Raw genomic sequence first — 21,505 nt, 5'->3', positions numbered from 1 at the left:
GAAATAAAATTTTTGGCAAAATTTTCTATAGAAATAAAATTGTTGGCAAAATTTTCTATAGAAATAAAATTGTGCAAAATTTTCTATAGAAATAAAATATTGCAAAATTTTTCTATAGAAACAAAATTTTGCAAAAATTTTCTATACAAATAAAATTTTGCAAAATAAGATATTGTTGTATGGTAGTTGTTTGGTAAAATTTTAGTAGATTATTTTTGGCACGACTGGCAACCGTGATCCGGACTCTTCGGTAGCACTGGCCTGCAGCTATTCACCACTTGTTGGATTTGGCTATAAAAAAGGGGCTCGCTCGCTCGGAATATCGAAATCGTCATAGGAGTCTAGATAAAATACAAAACCAGAGCAAACCATTTAACCCTCTAATGTCCCATTTTTTCTGCCAGCTAATAAAATAGTCCAGGTTTACGACGCAAATGCAAGAAAAAGACAAGGAAATTCAATACAATAAAATCCAGTATATGCTGCAATGTCTCTTGTAGGAGTTTGACTAAGTTTGGTTTTTGTTTTACATGTTTTTGCTGTCTTTAGGTGTGTTTTACTAAAATCTTTTCGTTTTATCGGAGACCGCCTAAAGGCGGGTTTGGGTATTAGAGTATTAAATATTTCCATATAGACATTTTTAAATTTCCAAAAAAAAAAAATTATGTATTTTGAGTAAAAATGTATAACAAAGAAATTTTTACAATCCATACATTCGCCTGCTTTAGCCCGTATATGGATTTTTCTAGCTATGCCAGCCACATTATAGCCCATTACATGTTCTCCTTCACCTCCTCTAGCAAGTCTTTGTCGTCGTAATGCTTATTTATATTTCTAATCATTTTGTATATAGCATGATTTTTTTGTTTGCCTACTTTTAGGCTGTGATTTCTTTTAGAGATTATTGCATATTGTATAAGTTGAATGGTATACAAACCAAGACACTGAAAATTATTTAATATGAATGCTGGTAGTTGTCTACTGCTTTTGTGTGTCTACTACAGATGATGCAAAAGCGAAGAAGGCGATAGGTAAGGGCTAGCAAAACGAACTGAAGGTGAAAGATATTAACATTGGCAGTGTTTCGATGCCATCCTCGTTCTTTACATTTGAGGCAAAACCACACCATGCACTTGCCTTAAATTCTGACATGGTCTTGATGAAAATTATACACAAAAAAAATAATAATAATAACTAAGAGAAAACTAGCATAAATGGTAAAACTAGACATATCGTAGGTAAATGGAACGAAGGTGTAACGACATTCATATTTCCGTAAACTAACATAAAGCGAAAAACAAAAATCAATCAATCTTTACCATTGCAAGTGTTTTTCATGGTCTTCTTTGGGAAATTTTCCTTGTTCATTGTACTTTACCTCTTAAATAATATTCAATTGTTATTGTATGTTTGTTTGTGTGTGTTCTCTTTTTAAGAATCATTCATCATACATTAAAAATAAATTAATTAAAAGTCCAAGTCTGTGAGTGTATATGTGCGTATATTATTAAAAAAAATTGTTTGAATCAAAAAGCAAAAGAAACCAAGGATTTATAAAGTCATCATCATCTACCACATTAGCTAAAGGAAACGTATTGAAAATTACAAGAAAAAAGGATTGAACCAGCCTTACTGGAACCAGAAACTTCAGCATTTAAACATGTATCGGTAAATATCAACAAATTTTTTTAATATAAACATATTTGTATAGTTTTACTCCCATAGGTAAACAACAATCACCATTTGTCAATTGAAGTTTATGTTAAGTAGTAAATATGTGCAAAATCTCAGACAAGCCGAATATTAGGGACTCTCTCTATCATCGTACCGTGAAGAGTTTCTAAAAAGTGGCACAAAAAAGTGTCATTCGCAATAAAAGGCGGTTGTGGCAAATTGATTGATTAAATATGGGCCAAATATCAGATGATCCGAATGTTAGGCACGGTTGCCATTCAAGCCAAAAATATTATATGCAAAATTTCATTTTATTATGCAAAATTTCATTTCTATAAAAAATTTTGCCAAAAATTTTATTTCTATAGAAAATTTTTTCAAAATTTTATTTCTATAGAAAATTTTGGGAAAAATTTTATTTCTATAGAACATTTTGTCAAAATTTTATTTCTATAGAAAATTTTGTCAAAATTTTATTTCTATAGAAAATTTTGTCAAAATTTTATTTCTATAGAAAATTTTGTCAAAATTTTATTTCTATAGAAAATTTTGTCAAAATTTTATTTCTACAGAAAATTTTGTCAAAATTTTATTTCTATAGAAAATTTTCTCAAAATATTATTTCTATAGAAAATTTTCCCAAAATTTTAGTTCTATAGAAAATTTTCTCAAATTTTTAGTTTTAGAGAAAATTTTCTCAAAATTTTATTTCTATAGAAAATTTTGTCAAAATTTTATTTCTACAGAAAATTTTGTCAAAATTTGATTTCTATAGAAAATTTTGTCAAAATTTTATTGCTATAGAAAATTTTTTCAAAATTTTATTTCTTAAGAAAATGTTGTCAAAATTCTATTTCTATAGAAATTTTTGGCAAAATTTTATTTCTGTAGAAAATTTTCTCAAAATTTTATTTCTATAGAAAATTTAGTCAAAATTTTATTTCTATAGAAAATTTTGTCAAAATTTTATTTCTATAGAAAATTTTGTCAAAATTTTATTTCTATAGAAAATTTTGTCAAAATTTTATTTTTATAGAAATTTTTTTTTCTTTATGTTAGAAAATGTTTTCAAAATTTTTTGGCTATAGAAAATTTTGTCAAATTTGTTTCTTTAGAAAATTTTTTCAAAATTGTTTGCTATAGAAAATTTTGTCAACATTTTGTCAAAATTCTTAAGAAAATTTAGTCAAAATTTTATTTCTATAGAAAATTGTGTCAAAATTTTATTTCTATAGAAAATTTTGTCAAAATTTTATTTTTATAGAAAATTTTGTCAAAACTTTATTGCTATAGAAAATTTTTTCAAAATTTTATTTCTTAAGAAAATGTTGTCAAAATTCTATTTCTATAGAAATTTTTGTCAAAATTTTATTTCTGTAGAAAATTTTGTCAAAATTTTATTTCTGCAGAAAATTTTCTCAAAATTTTATTTCTATAGAAAAATTTAGCAAAATTTTATTTCTATAGAAAATTTTGTCAAAATTTTTATTTGTATAGAAAATTTTGTCAAAATTTTATTTTTATAGAAAATTTTCTCAAATTTTTATTTCTATAGAAAATTTTGTCAAAATTTTATTTCAATAGAAAATTTTGTCAAAATGTTATTTCTATAGAAAATTTTGTCAAAATTTTATTTCTATAGAATAGTTTGTCAAAGTTTTATTTTTAAAAGAAACTTTGTGAAGTACCTCTTAGTTGGAGAGGATAATAATTGGAAGCATCTACCAAAACATCAATAATTCTATCAGTCTACCAAACAGTAGGTTAGTTTAGGTTAGGTGGCAGCCCGATGTATCAGGCTCACTTACACTATTCAGTCCATTGTGATACCACATTGGTGAACTTCTATCTTATCACTGAGTGCTGCCCGATTCCATGTTAAGCTCAATGACAAGGGACCTCCTTTTTATAGCAGAGTCCGAACAGCGTTCCACATTGCAGTGAAACAACTTAGAGAAGCTTTGAAGCCCTCAGAAATGTCACCAGCATTACTGATGTGGGATAATCCACCGCTGAAAAACTTTTTGGTGTTCGGTCGAAGCAGGAATCGAACCCACGACCTTGTGTATGCAAGGCGGGCATGCTAACCATTGCACCACGGTGGCTCCCTTACCAAACAGTAAAAAATCTACCATTTGTGGTAGAATTATACCAACTCTGGCAACCGTGATGTTAGGGCTTCTTTTTATCTGCGTTAGGTTAGTTTGGGTGTAGTGACAGCCCGATATTTCAGGGCCACTTAGAATATTCAGTCTATTTTGATACCACAGTGGTGAACTTCTCTACTCACTGAATGCTACCCGATTAAACTCAATGACAAGGAACCTCTTTTTTGTAGTCGAGTCCGAATGGCGTTCCACATTGCAATGAAACCACTTAGGGAAGCTTTGAAACACTCAGAAATGTCACCAGCATTACTGAGGTGGGTTAATCCACCGCTGAAAAAACTTTTTGGTGTTTGGTCGAAAGTGGGTTTGAACCCACGACCGACCGTATGTATGCATGGCGGGCATGCTAACCATTGCACCACGGTAACTCCCTATCTGCGTTATCGCTATACTTTATTTCCTCACATTATGAGCGTATCTACCCTGTAGCAAGAACATTTTTTGCTATCACACAAATATCTACTCCAAATGGAGATTATTAAAAATTCCATGTATTTGTAAAATAAATGTAATTTTCAATTAACTTTTTGTAGCCAGATAATGAATATTTTATCAATAGCCCCCGAAGAAACTAATTTGTTTTCTGTAAGGATTACGCTTTCTAGTGATACAAGTGTCTATTGTTTTTATTGATTTTTCTTTCCGCAAGCCTTCAAGACTTTTTAGAAACTTAATGAACGTATTGAAAAGCCGTTGTAGTCGTTGAGTTGAGGCTTGGAGAGGGGAGGTAGGGTTTTATTGCCGTCTGCCCACATTCTTTATGGTCGATATTTTGCCAGAAGAAAATAATCACTGTGTATGTCTATCTATTTTTTTGTTTTTGTCTTGCCACTCAGTAATTGCAATTATTTGCCAAGTAATTTGATTTGATTTGTCTACCGTCCTCCCCCCTATCCATACCCCGAACAAAGTTGTGGTTATTTGTTGTTTGCATTCCATTGGGAGAAATAGAGTTGAGGCTTCGTGTCATGCTTACACATCAATTAGTTGGAAGTGGTATAGATTTTAAAAGCATTTATGGGTCAAAACAAATAGACAAAAAGTAAAGGATAATAAAAATATTTCGAAAATATTAATGAATTGAAAAAAATATTCCTAGAGTTTCAACAAAATGTTTGCCAAGTATTATAATCGCATTAGAACAAATGAAAGGATTCTTTTAAGGAAATTCATTGCATACTGAAAGAAATCGTATGAAGATATATGGTTATAAGTTATAAATCAATTAAAATATAAAATCATGATTTAATAGGACTTTTTACTTTATGAGAGATTGATTTCTATAGAAAATTTTGTCAAAATTTTATTTGTATAGAAAATTTTGTCAAAATTTTATTTTTTTTAGAAAATTTCGTCAACATTTTATTTTTATAGAAAAATTTTGTAAAATTTTATTTCTATAGAAAATTTTGTCAAATATTTATATATTTTGACAAAATTTTCTATGGAAATAAAATTTTGACAAAATCCTTGATAGAAAAATTTTGACAAAATTTTCTGTAGAAATAATATTTTGACAAAATTTTCTATAGAAATAAAATTTTGACAAAATTTTCTATAGAAATAAAATTTTGACAAAATTTTCTATAGAAATAAAATTTTGACTAATTTTTCTATAGAAATAAAATTTTGACAAAAGTTTTTAGAGAAATAAAATTTTAACAACATTTTCTATAGAAATAAATTTTGACAAAATTTTTTATAGAAATAAAATTTTGACAAAATTTTTTATAGAAATAAAATTTTGACAAAATTTTCTATATAAATAAAATTTTGACAAAATTTTCTATAGAAATAAAATTTTGCAAAAATTTTCTATAGAATCAAAATTTTGACAAAATTTTCTATAGAAATAAAATTTTGACTAATTTTTCTATAGAAATAAAATTTTGACAAAATTTTTTATAGATATTAAATTTTGACAAAATTATCTATAGAAATAAAATGTTGACAAAATTTTTAATAGAATAATATTTTGACAAAATTTTTAATAGAAATAATATTTTGACAAAATTTTCTATAGAAATAAAATTTTGATAAAAGTTTTTAGAGAAATAAAATTTTTCTATAGAAATAAAATTTTGCAAACATATAAATAAAATTTTGACAAAATTTTCTATAGAAATAAAATTTTTACAAATTTTTCTATAGAAATAAAATTTTGACAAAATTTTCTATAGAAATAAAATTTTGACAAAATTTTCTATAGAAATAAAATTTTGACAAAATTTTCTATAGAAATAAAATTTTGACCAAATTTTCTATAGAAATAAAATTTTGACAAAATTTTCTACAGAAATAAAATTTTGACAAAATTCTTGATAGAAAATTTTTGACAAAATTTTCTATAGAAATAAAATTTTGCAAAAATTTTCTATAGAAATAAAATTTTGACAATATTTTCTATAGAAATAAAATTTTGACTAATTTTTCTATAGAAATAAAATTTTGACAAAAGTTTTTAGAGAAATAAAATTTTAACAAAATTTTCTATAGAAATAAAATTTTGATAAAATTTTCTATAGAAATATAATTTTGACATAATTTTCTATAGAAATGATATTTTGACACAATTTTCTATAGAAATAAAATTTTGACAAAATAGAAATAAAATTTTGCAAAAATTTTCTGTAGAAATAAAATTTTGCAAAAATTTTCTATAGAAATAAAATTTTGACAAAATTTGCTATAGAAATAAAATGTTGCAAAAATTTTCTATAGAAATAAAATGTTGCAAAAATTTTCTATAGAAATAAATTTTTGACAAAATTTTCTATAGAAATAAAATTTTGACAAAAGTTTTTAGAGAAATGAAATTATATCTCATGTTAGCCTGATAATGAAACAGGCAATTGACGTCCAAATGCATTATATCTAATTATACAATTATTTTTCGAGCTTTATGGACAGATATAGATTAAGGAACATGGTTAATAGAGCCATTGAAAAGAAAACGCCAGATACCAATCTATACACGCCTGGACTGTACATGTTTCGGTTCGGGCGAATGAACCTTTCCACAGCCTTTAGTATAGTCTGGCTGGGAGAGATAACTCAATTTTGGGCCCTTTATGCTAACTCCTTATGGAGAAAACAACAAAATTTTCAATAGAAATAAAATTTTGATAAAAGTTTTTAGTGAAATAAAATTTTAACAAATTTTTTTATAGAAATAAAATTTTGACAAAATTTTCTATAGAAATAAAATTTTAACAAAATTTTCTATAGAAATAAAATTTTGACAAAATTTTCTATAGAAATAAAATTTTACAAAATTTTTCTATAAAAATAAAATGTTGACGAAATTTTCTAAAAAAAATAAAATTTTGACAAAATTTTCTGCACAAATAAAATTTTTGCAAAATTTTATTTCTATAGAAAATTTTGTCAAAATTTTATTTCATTAGAAACTTTTGTCAAAATTTTATTTCTTTAGAAATTTTGTCAAAATTCTCCTGATAAATAGATTTACTAAATTTTTTTCTGAAGGTAGCTATTTATTATTGGTTCTAAAGTCAAGCTTTTGAATTTTGGCCTATTTTTAGAGGCAGTACAGTCTCATAAAACCATGAAAGACCATAAAAGTCTATAGTTTTGCTAAATATCCTGTGTACTCTTTCCACTTCTTTTCTTTGTTTCAATATCTATGGATAGAAGATGGTATAGAATATCATCTTATATCTTCATAATATTGCCGATGAGCAAATAGACAAACGGCAAATGTTATCATCAGCATCTGTATGCCATTAAAGCAGGCAGTTAGAGATGCCGCCATTACTGTGATATGGAAAATTGCCCAAAGAGTGGGTGTCTTGGTTTTTGGGCGATATTTTCTGAAGGCGATACCATAAAATTATTTATTTCATAGAAATATTCCAAGAATTTTCCGATTATAAATCATAATTCTTGAGTCTTTATATTAAATGCACAAGGGAATACAATCAATTTTTGCTGCTGTAGTTTGATCCTTTCCCAGAGAGGTTAATGTTGATGTTGAACAAATAAAACAACTATGAAGTTTGAATGAAATAAAGCCAAGGCAAGTATAACAAGAGGAGGAAAGAGTTAGGCGCCTATATTCTTTGGTGGGCCCCCTTCCCCATATCGTTGTACTGTTGGCTTCACGTTCCATTTGTTTTTGATGCGCCCATTCATTGTTTTCATTCCGTTTCCTTATATATTTTTTTAGGTTGTCAAAGCTTACTACAGCTTTGTCTTCACGGAGTGCTATTCATTATTCTTGAGGGGAGGCATAGTATCCCTTAACTTCCTTTATGCTTCACTTCCTATTTTCAAAAAAAAAAAAAAAACGAAACGAAAAACTCTGGGCGCCATATTTAAACAATAGACTTTTATGAAATGAAAAAAAAATTGTTTTTTGATTATGAAAAAAAAAACAAAAAAATATTTCTGTTATATATTTTTTTCCTTTGAAGTTCTATGTCTGTTGTTTTTTTTGTTCAAATAATAGGAACATGCAGACTTTAATAGCAAGAACAAGAAAACGAAGGAGTGAAGTGAATACTCTCAAACCAAACCTCATTTTTTGTATTCGATATAAGAGTAGTGATTATCAAGGTTATTGGTTTTCTTTATGTTTTTTAAAAACTTATTTCTCTTGGTTATTCCATGGACATAATGCCTTGGCAGCGAATTTAATTATTATATTGGTTTGATTTCTCATTTTAATATGGGTCATTTCACAGCAAATCAAAAAGTCAAGGAATTTATTTCTACACAAAATTTTTGCAAAATTTTATTTCTATAGAAAATTTTTGCAAAATTTTCTTTCTATAGAAAATTTTCTCAAAATTTTATTTTTATAGAAAATTTTTATCAAAATTTTATTTCTAAAGAAAATTTTGTCAAAATTTTATTTCTATAGAAAATTTTTGCAAAATTTTATTCCTATAGAAGATTTTCTCTAAATTTCATTTCTATAGAAAATGTTTGTCAAAATTTTATTTTATTAGAAAATTTTCCCAACATTTTATTTCTGTAGAGAATTTTTGCAAAATTTTATTGCTATAGAAAATTTTGTCAATATTTTATTTCTATAGAAAATTTTGCGAAATTTTTATTTCTATAGAACATTTTGGCAAAATTTTATTTCTATAGAATATTTTTGCAAAATGTTATTTCTATAGAAAAAAATTTATTCTTATAGAAAATTGTGTCAAAATATTATTTATAGAAAATTTTGTCAAAATTTTATTTCTATAGAAAATTTTTCAAAATTTTATTTCTATAGAAAATGTATGCAAAATTTTATTTCCAAAGAAAATTTTGTCAAAGTTGTTTGCATACAAAAATTTTGTCGAATTTTAATTCTATAGAAAATTTTGTCCAATTTGTATTTCTATAGAAAATTTTGTCAAAATTTTAATGCTATAGAAAATTTTATCAAAATTTTGGTTTTAAAGAAAGTGTTTGCAAAATTTTATTCCTATAGAAAAATTTGTCAAAATTGTATGTCTATAGAAAATTTTGTCACAATTTTACTTCTATAGAAAATGACCAAATATTATTTTTATACAAAATTGTCAACAGTTAATTTCTATAGAAAATTTTCATTTCTATAGAAAATTTTTGTCAACATTTTATTTCTATAGAAAATTTTTTCAAAATTTTATTTCTATAGAAAATTTTTTCAAAATTTTATTTCTATAGAAAATATTGTCAAAATTGTATTTTTTTAGAAAATTTTTGCAACATTTTGTTTCTATAGAAAATTTTGTCAAAATTTTATTTCTATAGAAAATTTTTGCAAAATTTTATGTCTATAGAAAATTTTGTCAAAATTTTATTTCCAAAGAAAATTATGTCAAAGTTGTGTTTCTATACAAAAATTTTGTATTTATTTCTATACAAAATTTTCGCAAAATTTTATGGCTATAGAAAATTTTGTCAATATTTTATTTCTATAGAAAATTTTGTCAAAATGTTATTTCTATAGAAAATTTTTGCAAAATTTTATGTCTACAGAAAATTTTCTCAAAATTTTATTTTTATAGAAAATTTTGTCAAAATTTTATTTGTATAGAAAATTTTGTGAAAATTTTATTTCCAAAGAAAATTTTGTCAAAGTTGTGTTTCTATACAAACATTTTTTCGAATTTTAATTCTACAGAAAATTTTGTCAAATTTTTATTTCTATAGAAAATTTTGTCAAAATTTTAATGCTATAGAAAATTTTTGCAACATTTTATTTCTATAGAAAATTTTTGTCAACATTTTAATTCTATAGAAAATTTTTGTCAAAATTTCATTTCTATAGAAAATTTTCTAAAGATTTGATTTCTATAGAATAGTTTGTCAAAATTTTATTTCTATTGAAAATTTTGTCGCCATTTTATTTCTATGGAAAATTTTGTCAAAAAAGTCACTCCTCAATTTTAAGATCTAAAGGGAACCACCGTGATGCAATGGTTAGCATGGTCGGTTCGATTCCTGCTTCGACCGAACACCAAAAAGATTTTCATCGGTGGATTATCCCACCTCAGTAATTATGGTGACATTTCTGATATTTCAAAGCTACTCTAAGTGGTTTCACTGCAGGGTTGAACGCCGTTCGGACTCGGCTATAAAAAGGAGGTCCCTTGTCATTGTGCTTAACATGGAATCGGGCAGCACTCAGTGATAAGAAAGAAGTTCACCAATGTGGTATCACAATGGACTGAATAGTCCAAGTGAGCCTGATACATCGGGCCGCCACCTAGCCTAACCTAACCTAAGATCTAAAGTCTAACAAAATTAACCGCTCACTATTCCATCTTCTAACCTGTTCTTGCCTTAAATACAATTTCGGTGAATTTAATTATTGATAGCGTTTTCTTTCTACTTAATGAAAATATAAATTATTATACTTAGTTAGACCCCAACTTCGTAGCACATCATTAAGTACATTGGAGTTTCCAGGATATGCTTTTTCCTTTGCCAGTGTTTTACATTATTTATTTGTTTAGAAATTTCTTGGAGACTCCATTAACCGCTCATACTACGCAAAACACACCGCACTAGAGCATATTCACAGACTTTTCTTGTTTGGGTTTGGACTAAATTTTGCATTGGTCCCTGTGGTATAGTACAGGAAAAAGTATCATCTGAAGTCAACCAAAGGAACGATAAACAAAGTTGCATTTCTTTTTATTGGCATTTTACACAGCAAGAAAAACTAGAAATATTTTTTTGGGATTTGTGGGTTTTGGCATTGATAGGACTTGCGATCTTTCTTTTAGTCTTAGTCCTCTAGCCGATGGTATAAATAAGATATTGTAATACATATCTGGAATTCCCAAAATATGGCCTACAAAAATGTGGAAGCACTGATCCACGAGTGAAATGAGGGGCTACCACTTATTACTATATCAATAGAAAAAATTCCCAGGCCTTAAATGCGCGGTTGCCACAGTTGGTAGAATTCTACCAAAAATGGTGGATTTTTTTACAATTTTGTAGATTGATTGAATTCTTGATATTTTGGTAGATATTGCAAAATTTTCCTCTCCAACTAAATTCTGAAGTTACTTAATTTTTTACAGAAATACAGTTTTGGCAAAATTTTCAAAATAAACTTTTGAAAAAATTTAAATTAAATTTAACAATAAAATTTTCAAAAAATTTCTATAGAAATTAAATTTTCAAAAACTTTCTATAGAAATAAAATTTTGCAAAAATTTTCTATGGAAATAAAATTTTGCAAAAATTTTCTATAAATTTTAACAAAATTTTCTATAGAAATACCATTTTGACAAAATTTTATATAGAAATACAATTTTGACAAAATTTTCTCTAGAAATAAAACTTCGACAAAATTTTTTTTAGAAATAAAATTTTGCAAAAATTTTCTATAGAAATAAAATTTTGACAAAATTTTCTATAGAAATACAATTTTGACAAAATTTTCTATAGAAATACAATTTTGACAAAATTTTCTATAGAAATAAAATTTTGACAAAATTTTCTATAGAAATAAATTTTTACAAAATTTTCTATAGAAATAAAATTTTGACAAAATTTTCTATAGAAATAAAATTTTAACAAAACTTTCTATAGAAATAAAATTTTAACAGAACTTTCTATAGAAATAAAATTTTCTATAGAAATAAAATTTTGACAAAATTTTCTATGGAAATAAAATTTTGACAAAATTTTCTATAGAATTCAAATTTTGCAAAAATGTTGCATGCAAATAAAATTTTGGTAAAATTTTCTATAGAAATAAAATTTTGACAAAATTTTCCACGGAAATAAAATTTTTCAAAAATTTTTTATAGAAATAAAATTGTGCAAACATTTTCTATAGAAAAAAAATGTTGGAAACATTTTCTACAAAAATAAAATTTTGACAACATTTTCTATAGAAGAAAAATTTTAACAAAATTTTCTATAGAAATAAAATTTTGTAAACATTATCTATAGAAATAAAATTTTGAGAAAATTTTCTCTAGAAATAAAACTTTGACAAAATTTTCTATAGAAATAAATTTTTCAAAAATTTTCTATAGAAATAAAATTTTGCAAAAATTTTCTATAGAAATAAAATTTTGCAAAAATTTTCTATAGAAATAAAATTTTGCAAAAATTTTCTATAGAAATAAAATTTTGACAAAATTTTCTATAGAATTCAAATTTTGCAAAAATTTTGTATGGAGATAAAATTTTCTATAGAAATTTTGCAAAAAATTTCTATTGAAATAAAATCTTGGTAAAATTTTCTATAGAAATAAAATGTTGACAAAAGTTTCTATAGAAATAAAATTCTGACAAAATTTTCTATAGAAATAAAATTCTGACAAAATTTTCTATAGAAATAAAATTTTACAAAAACATTCTATAAAAACAAAATTTTGACAAAATTTTCTATTGAAATAAAATTTTGTAAAAATTCGCTATAGATATAAAATGTTTACAAAATTTTCTATAGAATTCAAATTTTGCAAAAATTTTGTATGCAAATAAAATTTTGGTAAAATTTTCTATAGAAATACAATTTTGACAAAATTTTCTATAGAAATAAAATTTTGACAAAATTTTCTATAGAAATAAAATTTTAACAAAATTTTCTATAGAAATAAAATTTTGACAAAAATATTCTATAAAAATAAAATTGTGACAAAATTTTCTATTTATTGGGAAAATTTTTCTAAGGAAATAAAATTTTGACACAATTTTATATAGAATTCAAATTTTGCAAAAATTTTGTACGGAAATAAAATTTTCTATAGAATAACATTTTGCAAAAATTTTCTATAGAAATAAAATGTTCACAAAATTTTCTATAGAAATAAAATTTTGACAAAATTTTCTATAGAAATAAAATTTTGACAAAATTTTCTATAGAAATAAAATTTTTACAAAATTTTCTATAGAAATAAAATTTTTACAAAATTTTCTATAGAATTCAAATTTTGCATGCAAATAAAATTTTGGTAAAACTTTCTATAGAAGTAAAATTTTACAAAAATATTCTATAAAAATAAAATTTTGACAAAATTTTCTATTGAAATAAAATTTTGTAAAAATTTCCTATAGATATAAAATGTTTACAAAATTTTCTATAGAATTCAAATTTTGCAAAAATTTTTTATGCAAATAAAATTTTGTTAAAATTTTCTATAGAAATAAAATTTTGAGAAAATTTTCTATAGAAATAAAGTTTTGACAAAATTTTCTATAGAAATAAAATTTTGACAAAATTTTCTATAGAAATAAAATTTTGACAAAATTTTCTACAAAAATAAAATTTTGACAACATTTTCTATAGAAGAAATAACGTTTTACAAAAATTTTCTATAGAAATAAAATTAAAAAAAAATCTATAACTTCAATATAAAACATTTCTTTGGAATAAAACAACATTTTTTTGTACTAACCATAAAAATTTAATCCACAATTTCAAACTAAGATTTTTTAATTTTGTAGATTATGGCATTTTCTTGGAGTGTGAGGTCATTTAGCACATTTTGTTTTCTCTGTGTATAAAAGTTTATCCCCATCGTTATGATAAAATCAAGCTATTTTATGAATTTTTCTTTTGTTTTCCTACCAACTGGTTTTGGCGGCTTAATTTCGTATGGTCGGTACTGACTTACTCATTTTCCTGTGACACTTTGTTCCTTCATTTTTTGTTTTTGTTGGTTTTGTAGTCCTTTTCCTTGCATTGTTTTCCCAAGTTGTTGGGTTTTCTGCCTACTTAGTTAGTTCGGTGGCTGGCGACATTTCATTATTGTAATGTAACAATGAAGTAATTTAGGTCAAGTGATGGTGTGGTGGAAAAAACATTGAGAGATGAAAAGGAGGGGATATGGAAATCTATCCATCTAGCTGGCTGTTACTGAGCCTGGATTGCCATAAAGGAATCCGATGAAAGGCCAAGCAGAGGAGGGTTTATTTCTATATGCTTTATTGGTGCGTGTGTGTGTATGGCAGGAATTCAAAAAAAATAATTTCCACAAAAGCAGTGACGCCAATAAAGATTTTTATCCTTTTAAGCAGCAATGACAAAACGCATAAACTATTCACAAGAGTTTACTAACGAGAAAAAAATACAATAAAAATCACTGCCATAGACAAAGCGGCACTTGTATGGAATGGGGGGACATAAATCATTAGAGGAGACCTAAAATATAGTCGGTCAGGCTACCCCCCAAAAAGATGATTCAATGTCGCAGTTTTTTTTTTGGGAGGCATAAACAAAAGATGAACGCATTGCAGGAAATTGCTTACCATAGATTTTTATTCCCCTTGCCATGATACACTGCTGATGACGATAATGATTATTATGATTGTATAGGAAAAATTACAAGAACTTTTTTCATCATCATGGACCTCCTTTCATTATCAATTGGGATCTAGTCTGCATTTGCCAAGCTCTAGGTATGAGTGCAGTAATGTAAATTGGGCTATTAGGTCAAGAATATTGTTATTGGGTCAAACACACCCCCCCACCCCAATGGAATAACTTATCTCACTGGCTTTCAGTTGAAATCGGCTCTCAAGTACACTTGAGGGAAAATATTTTATGACTGACTGATACAGTGACCATTGTTAGGGATAGAAAGCGACGATTAACAAAGACCGATGCGTTGATTGCAAAATAAGTTAAGTCCATAAAATAGCAAAGTAAAATCCAGGGGTAGATGTAACAACCAAACGTGACAATAAAACGTGGGGGTCATGTTCCTATAATAGGAAAAAAATTGTAATAGTGAAAAAGGTCATATTACACTTTATACTTTTCTGGCGGAAAAGGTCCATTGTAAAATACGATTATTTTTTGGAAATTTGGCTTTTTCGCATCGATATTTTTTGAACAACTTAACTTGCCCCCGATCCAATTATACACGATATAATCGGACATTTCTAACTCGAGATATAATTTGTTTAGTGAAAAAGACCGAAAAACTAAAAATAACGGGATATCTCAAAAACTGTCCCATAAAAAATTTTTGAACATGTTTTTTTTTGGATTCAGCAGATCAAAATACATAACAAAACTCGACTCTCATTAAAAAATTGCTCAAATTAAAAAAAAATTAATTAATACAATTAACTTTTGTGATTGATTTTTATTTCAATCAAAAAAATTTGTCGAACCAATTAAATTTTTAATTGTATATTTTTTAAAATTCTTTTAAAATTTTAATTTGAAAAATTTTTGTGTTTAGAAAAAGCATTTCTTGTCATCAATCACAAAATTAATTGATCCAATTAATTTTTAATTGAAATGTCTTCAATCACAGAAATGATAGTATCAATCAGCACAGTCAATTAAAAACATAATTGCTACAATTAAAAAATTAATTGATTTCTGTGATTGATTTTTATTTCAATCAAACAAATTTGTTGAACCAATTAAATTTTTAATTGTATATTTTTTAAAATTGATTTAAAATTTTAATTTGAAAAATTTTTGTGATATTTTTTTCTGTATGGAAAAAGCATTTCTTGTCATCACTCACGAAATTAGTCGATCCAATTAATTAATTTATATTAAAAATAACTTCAATCTCAGAAATGATAGTATCAACCACTAACTTCGATTAAAATATTAATTAATTTTTATGATTGTTACTGTTTCAATTAATACAATTAACTTTTGTGATTGATTTTTATTTCAATCAAAAAAAAAAAAATTGCCGAACCAATTAAATTTTTAATTGTATATTTTTATACCCACCACTATAAAATGGTGACGGGGGTATAATAAGTTTCTCATTCCGTTTGTAACACATCGAAATATCGATTTCCGACTATATAAAGTATATATATTCTTGATCAGGGAGAAATTCTAAGACGATATAAGCATGTCCGTCTGTCTGTCTGTCTGTCTGTCTGTCTGTTGTAATCACGCTACAGCCTTCAATAATGGCGCTATCGTCCCGAAATTTGGCACAGATTAGTTTTTTGTTTGCAGGCAGGTCAAGTTCGAAGATGGGCTATATCGGTCCAAGTTTTGATATAGTCCCCATATAAACCGACCTCCCGATTTGGGGTCTTGGGCCTATAAAAACCGTAGTTTTTATCAGATTTGCCTGAAATTGGAAATCTAGAGGTATTTTGGGACCATAAAGAGGTGTGTCGAAAATGGTCCGTATCGCTCCATGTTTTAGTATAGCCCCTATATAGACCGATCTCCCGATTTTGCTTCTTAGGCGTCTAGAAACAGTATTTTCTATCCGATTTGTCTGAAATTGAAAATCTAGATGTATTTTAGGACCATAAGGAGGTGTGTCGAAAATCGTTCGTATCGGTCCATGTTTTGATATAGCCCCCATATAGACCGATCTCCCGATTTTGCTTCTTGGGCGTCTAGAAACTATATTTACCATCCGATTTGCCTGAAATTGGAAATCTAGAGGTATTGTGGGACTATAAAGAGGTGTGTCGAAAATGGTCCATATCGGTCCATGTTTTGGTATAGCCCCCATATAGACCGATCTCCCCATTTTGCTTCTTACGCGTCTAGAAACAGTATTTTCTATCCGATTTGTATGAAATTGAAAATCTAAAGGTATTTTGGGACCATAAAGAGGTGTGTCGAAAACGGTCCGAATCGGTCCATGTTTTGATATGGCCCCCATATAAACCAACCTCCCGATTTGGAGTCTTGGGCCTATAAAAACCGTAGTTTTTATCCAATTTGCCTGAAATTGGAAATATAGAGGTATTTGAGGACCATAAAAAGGTGTGCCGAAAATGGTGCTCATCGGTCCATGTTTTGGTATAGCCCCCATATAGACCGATATCCCGATTTTGCTTTTAGGGCTTCTAGAAACTATATTTACCATCCGATTTGCCTGAAATTGGAAATCTAGAGGTATTTGAGGACCATAAAAAGGTGTGCCGAAAATGGTGCTCATCGTTCCATGTTTTGATATAGCCCCCATAGAGACTGATTTCCCGATTTTGCTTCTTGGGCTTCTAGAAACTATATTTTCTATCCGATTTTCCTGAAATTGAAAATCTAGAGTTCTTTTGGGACCATAAAAAGGTGTGCCGAAAATGGTGCCCATCGGTCCATGTTCTGGTATAGCCCCCATATACACCGATCTCCCGGCTCTATTTCTTGGGCTTCTAGAATCCGTAGTTTTTATCCGATTTGCTGGAAAATAGTAATCTATAATAAAATTATAAAGTGTTTTCGTTTATTCAACGATTGCCTCTAAAATTTGTGTCAAAAGGAAACTTTGCTTGTCTAAAATTACGTTTCTCAAAAAAGAATACACTTCTTTCAGGGTATAGCAGGCGCACTGAACATGAAAATTGCTTCAAACTGAAAGTAAAAGTTCCAGATTTTACACATCGTATTTAAATAAATGCGGAAAAATCTACAGATTTAAGATTTTAAATCAAGGCGTAATTTCAATATATACACGACATGTTTATATTTTCTCTAAAACTCTAACAAAATTGGTTCTCATAAATCCAGAATCTTATCTGGTCTTCATAGGTAGAATCTTTAAAGTTTGTCTTCGGGAGCTGGCTCGTTTGGAAGAAGATTTGTCATCAAACCCCCTACAATTCTATATATTATCAAGTAACCCACAACGACCAAGAGTTTTCATAGTAAACTATTATACTTGATTCATGGTGGTGGGTATTTAAAATTCGGCCCGGTCGAATTTACTGCTGTATATACTTGTTTAAAATTCATTTAAAATTTAAATTTGAAAATTTTTTGTGATATTTTTTTTCTGTATAGAAAAGGCATTTCTTGTCATTACTCACGAAATTAATCGATCCTATTAATTAATTTATATTAAAAATACCTTCAATCACTGAAATGATAGTATCAACCACCAACTTCGATCAAAATATTAATTAATTTTTATGATTGTTACTGTTTTAATTAAAAAATTCAATCGATTCAATTTTTAATTAAACATTTTCTTATATTAAAAATGTCTTCAATCACTGAAATGATAGAATCAACCATAAACTTCGATTAACAAATTAATTATATTTTTTGATTGTTTCTGTTTCAATTAAAAACTTTGTTGAATCAATTAAATGTTTAATTAATTTTTTTTTAATTCAATTAAAATTTTCTTTATAATTTTTTTATGTGTGGTCAAAAAAAAAAAATCCATAAGCACAGACGTCATAACTCTTGGATTTTCCATGCCTTTGAGCTTGTTAATCGAGCCACTCCAAGTTTGTACAGAGTCCACTACTATGTTTAGCTCAATGACCAGGGGGCCTCCTTTTTATAGCCAAACGACGTTTCGCATCATGGTGTTAAACCTCAGAAATGTCATCAGCATTACTGAGAGGTGGTAATCCACAGCTAAAACTTTTTGTTGTGTTTTAGTTGAAACTGCAATCAGCGTTGCCAGTATTTTTCTGTTGTTTTGAAGCACAAAAAGGCAAATCGGGAGATTTGTCACTACACACAAAAAAATTTTTTTCTGATTCAATCACGAAATTAATTGATCCAATTAATTTTTAATTGAAATGTCTTCAATCACAGAAATGATGGTATCAATTAAAAAATTAATTGAAGGTCAATTAAAAAGTTAATTGATCCAATTAAAAAATTAATTGATACTATTATTTTTGTGATTGATTTTTGTTTCAATTAAAAAAAATTGTTGAATCAATTAATTTTTTAATTGAATATTTTTTAAAACTCAATTAAAATTTTAATTGGAACATTTTTCGTGAAATTTTTTTGTGTGTATGGAGACTCAACCAAACTACAGACACACCATAGTCGACACACTTGCTTTTGGGTCTATAATATATTTAGATTCCCAATTTCAGGCAAATCGGATAAAAAATTGCGCTGTCTAGAAGCCCAAAAAGTCAAATTGGGAGATTGGTCTATATGGGGGATGAACCAAAACTTGAACCGATTCACACCCATTTATGGACATAAAGTACCTCTACATTTTGGAACTCATGTAAATCGGAAAAAAATTGCGGTGCCTAGATGCTCAAGACCTCAAATTGGCGGTTCGGTTTATATGGGGGCTATATCAAAACCTGGACGATATAATTCATCTTCGAACTTGACCTGCCGGCACACAACACGGCAAATCTTGCAAAATTTCAGCAATATTTTTTTCAGTGTAGCTACAAACTTGACCTCCATGCAGTGTTACCGTTGAGAATTTCTAGAAAGTGGCACAAAAAGTGTCACAAGACATAAAACGTGGCACACTTATTTTAAAAAAGTGGCACATTTTTCGTAAATTTCAAAAATTCGACTATGAGTCGTATTTATAGCAATGTATTATATAGCGTACCGAACTCCCGGCTCTATTTCTTGGGCTTCTAGAATCCGTAGTTTTTATCCGATTTGCTGGAAAATAGTAATCTATAATAAAATTATAAAGTGTTTTCGTTTATTCAACGATTGCCTCTAAAATTTGTGTCAAAAGGAAACTTTGCTTGTCTAAAATTACGTTTCTCAAAAAAGAATACACTTCTTTCAGGGTATAGCAGGCGCACTGAACATGAAAATTGCTTCAAACTGAAAGTAAAAGTTCCAGATTTTACACATCGTATTTAAATAAATGCGGAAAAATCTACAGATTTAAGATTTTAAATCAAGGCGTAATTTCAATATATACACGACATGTTTATATTTTCTCTAAAACTCTAACAAAATTGGTTCTCATAAATCCAGAATCTTATCTGGTCTTCATAGGTAGAATCTTTAAAGTTTGTCTTCGGGAGCTGGCTCGTTTGGAAGAAGATTTGTCATCAAACCCCCTACAATTCTATATATTATCAAGTAACCCACAACGACCAAGAGTTTTCATAGTAAACTATTATACTTGATTCATGGTGGTGGGTATTTAAAATTCGGCCCGGTCGAATTTACTGCTGTATATACTTGTTTAAAATTCATTTAAAATTTAAATTTGAAAATTTTTTGTGATATTTTTTTTCTGTATAGAAAAGGCATTTCTTGTCATTACTCACGAAATTAATCGATCCTATTAATTAATTTATATTAAAAATACCTTCAATCACTGAAATGATAGTATCAACCACCAACTTCGATCAAAATATTAATTAATTTTTATGATTGTTACTGTTTTAATTAAAAAATTCAATCGATTCAATTTTTAATTAAACATTTTCTTATATTAAAAATGTCTTCAATCACTGAAATGATAGAATCAACCATAAACTTCGATTAACAAATTAATTATATTTTTTGATTGTTTCTGTTTCAATTAAAAACTTTGTTGAATCAATTAAATGTTTAATTAATTTTTTTTTAATTCAATTAAAATTTTCTTTATAATTTTTTTATGTGTGGTCAAAAAAAAAAATCCATAAGCACAGACGTCATAACTCTTGGATTTTCCATGCCTTTGAGCTTGTTAATCGAGCCACTCCAAGTTTGTACAGAGTCCACTACTATGTTTAGCTCAATGACCAGGGGGCCTCCTTTTTATAGCCAAACGACGTTTCGCATCATGGTGTTAAACCTCAGAAATGTCATCAGCATTACTGAGAGGTGGTAATCCACAGCTAAAACTTTTTGTTGTGTTTTAGTTGAAACTGCAATCAGCGTTGCCAGTATTTTTCTGGCTCTTGTCCCCAAATTATGACGCTTTCGTCCCTAAAAATCACAATTTCAAATTGAAATTCCTCACATAAATCACCAATATATTTTTGATTTTGGTTTTTGAAAATGATTGATGATGATTTTGCAATTGTAGAAAAATATCTTAGCCAAACTGAGTAAAATTAAAAAAAAGGAGCTTGGGTCCCCGAAATAAAATCCTGTGGGGGTTATTTTCTGTTGATGAACCACTGGATTTGTTGATGAACCACTGGATTTGTTTTGTAAAAATGTATAAATTTGATATTAATTTATTATGGACGGATTTCCAAAAAATTCCCATAAAAACCCACAAATTTATGGAAATTCCCTACCAAATCCCCAAGTTCCCAACTCAGAAATTTCGTCCCGATTGACGAAAAATATCCCCACTTTGGGGGAAAATCTCCAATACTGACAACACTGGCTACAATTGAACCTATGATACTTTGTGAGCATGATGACGATGCTAACCATTGCATCACAGTGGCTCCCCACTCTAGGCCTAACAAGGGTTGAAAGATAATTGAACAGAGGTACAACCCAAAGCTGAGTTACTTCGCAGAGATACTTTACTTTTTTACCCAATATTGCTGTA

At 27.4% G+C, this 21,505-nt stretch overlaps 1 protein-coding gene across 4 annotated transcripts in view; it reads left to right on the top strand.

Annotated features, from left to right (window-relative positions):
- Positions 1-21,505, top strand: part of Sxl (Sex lethal) — a 153,918-nt gene that overhangs the window by 8,098 nt on the left and 124,315 nt on the right. For 2 of the 4 annotated variants that reach the window (XM_075301335.1, XM_075301336.1), the window contains exon 2: positions 1,437-1,668. The exons of the other annotated variants lie outside the window; for them this stretch is intronic. In XM_075301335.1, the coding sequence (XP_075157450.1) occupies positions 1,661-1,668 (8 nt within the window). In that variant the 5' untranslated portion in view covers positions 1,437-1,660. The remainder of the gene's footprint in view (positions 1-1,436; positions 1,669-21,505) is intronic. 4 annotated transcript variants of the gene reach the window in all.

This window comes from Haematobia irritans, chromosome 3 (genome assembly GCF_050003625.1).
Source record: "Haematobia irritans isolate KBUSLIRL chromosome 3, ASM5000362v1, whole genome shotgun sequence".
In the NCBI taxonomy this organism is placed as follows: Eukaryota; Metazoa; Arthropoda; class Insecta; order Diptera; family Muscidae; genus Haematobia; species Haematobia irritans.
The sequence above is the reverse complement of the archived record's forward strand: the minus strand, read 5'-3'. Positions and strand labels throughout refer to the sequence as shown.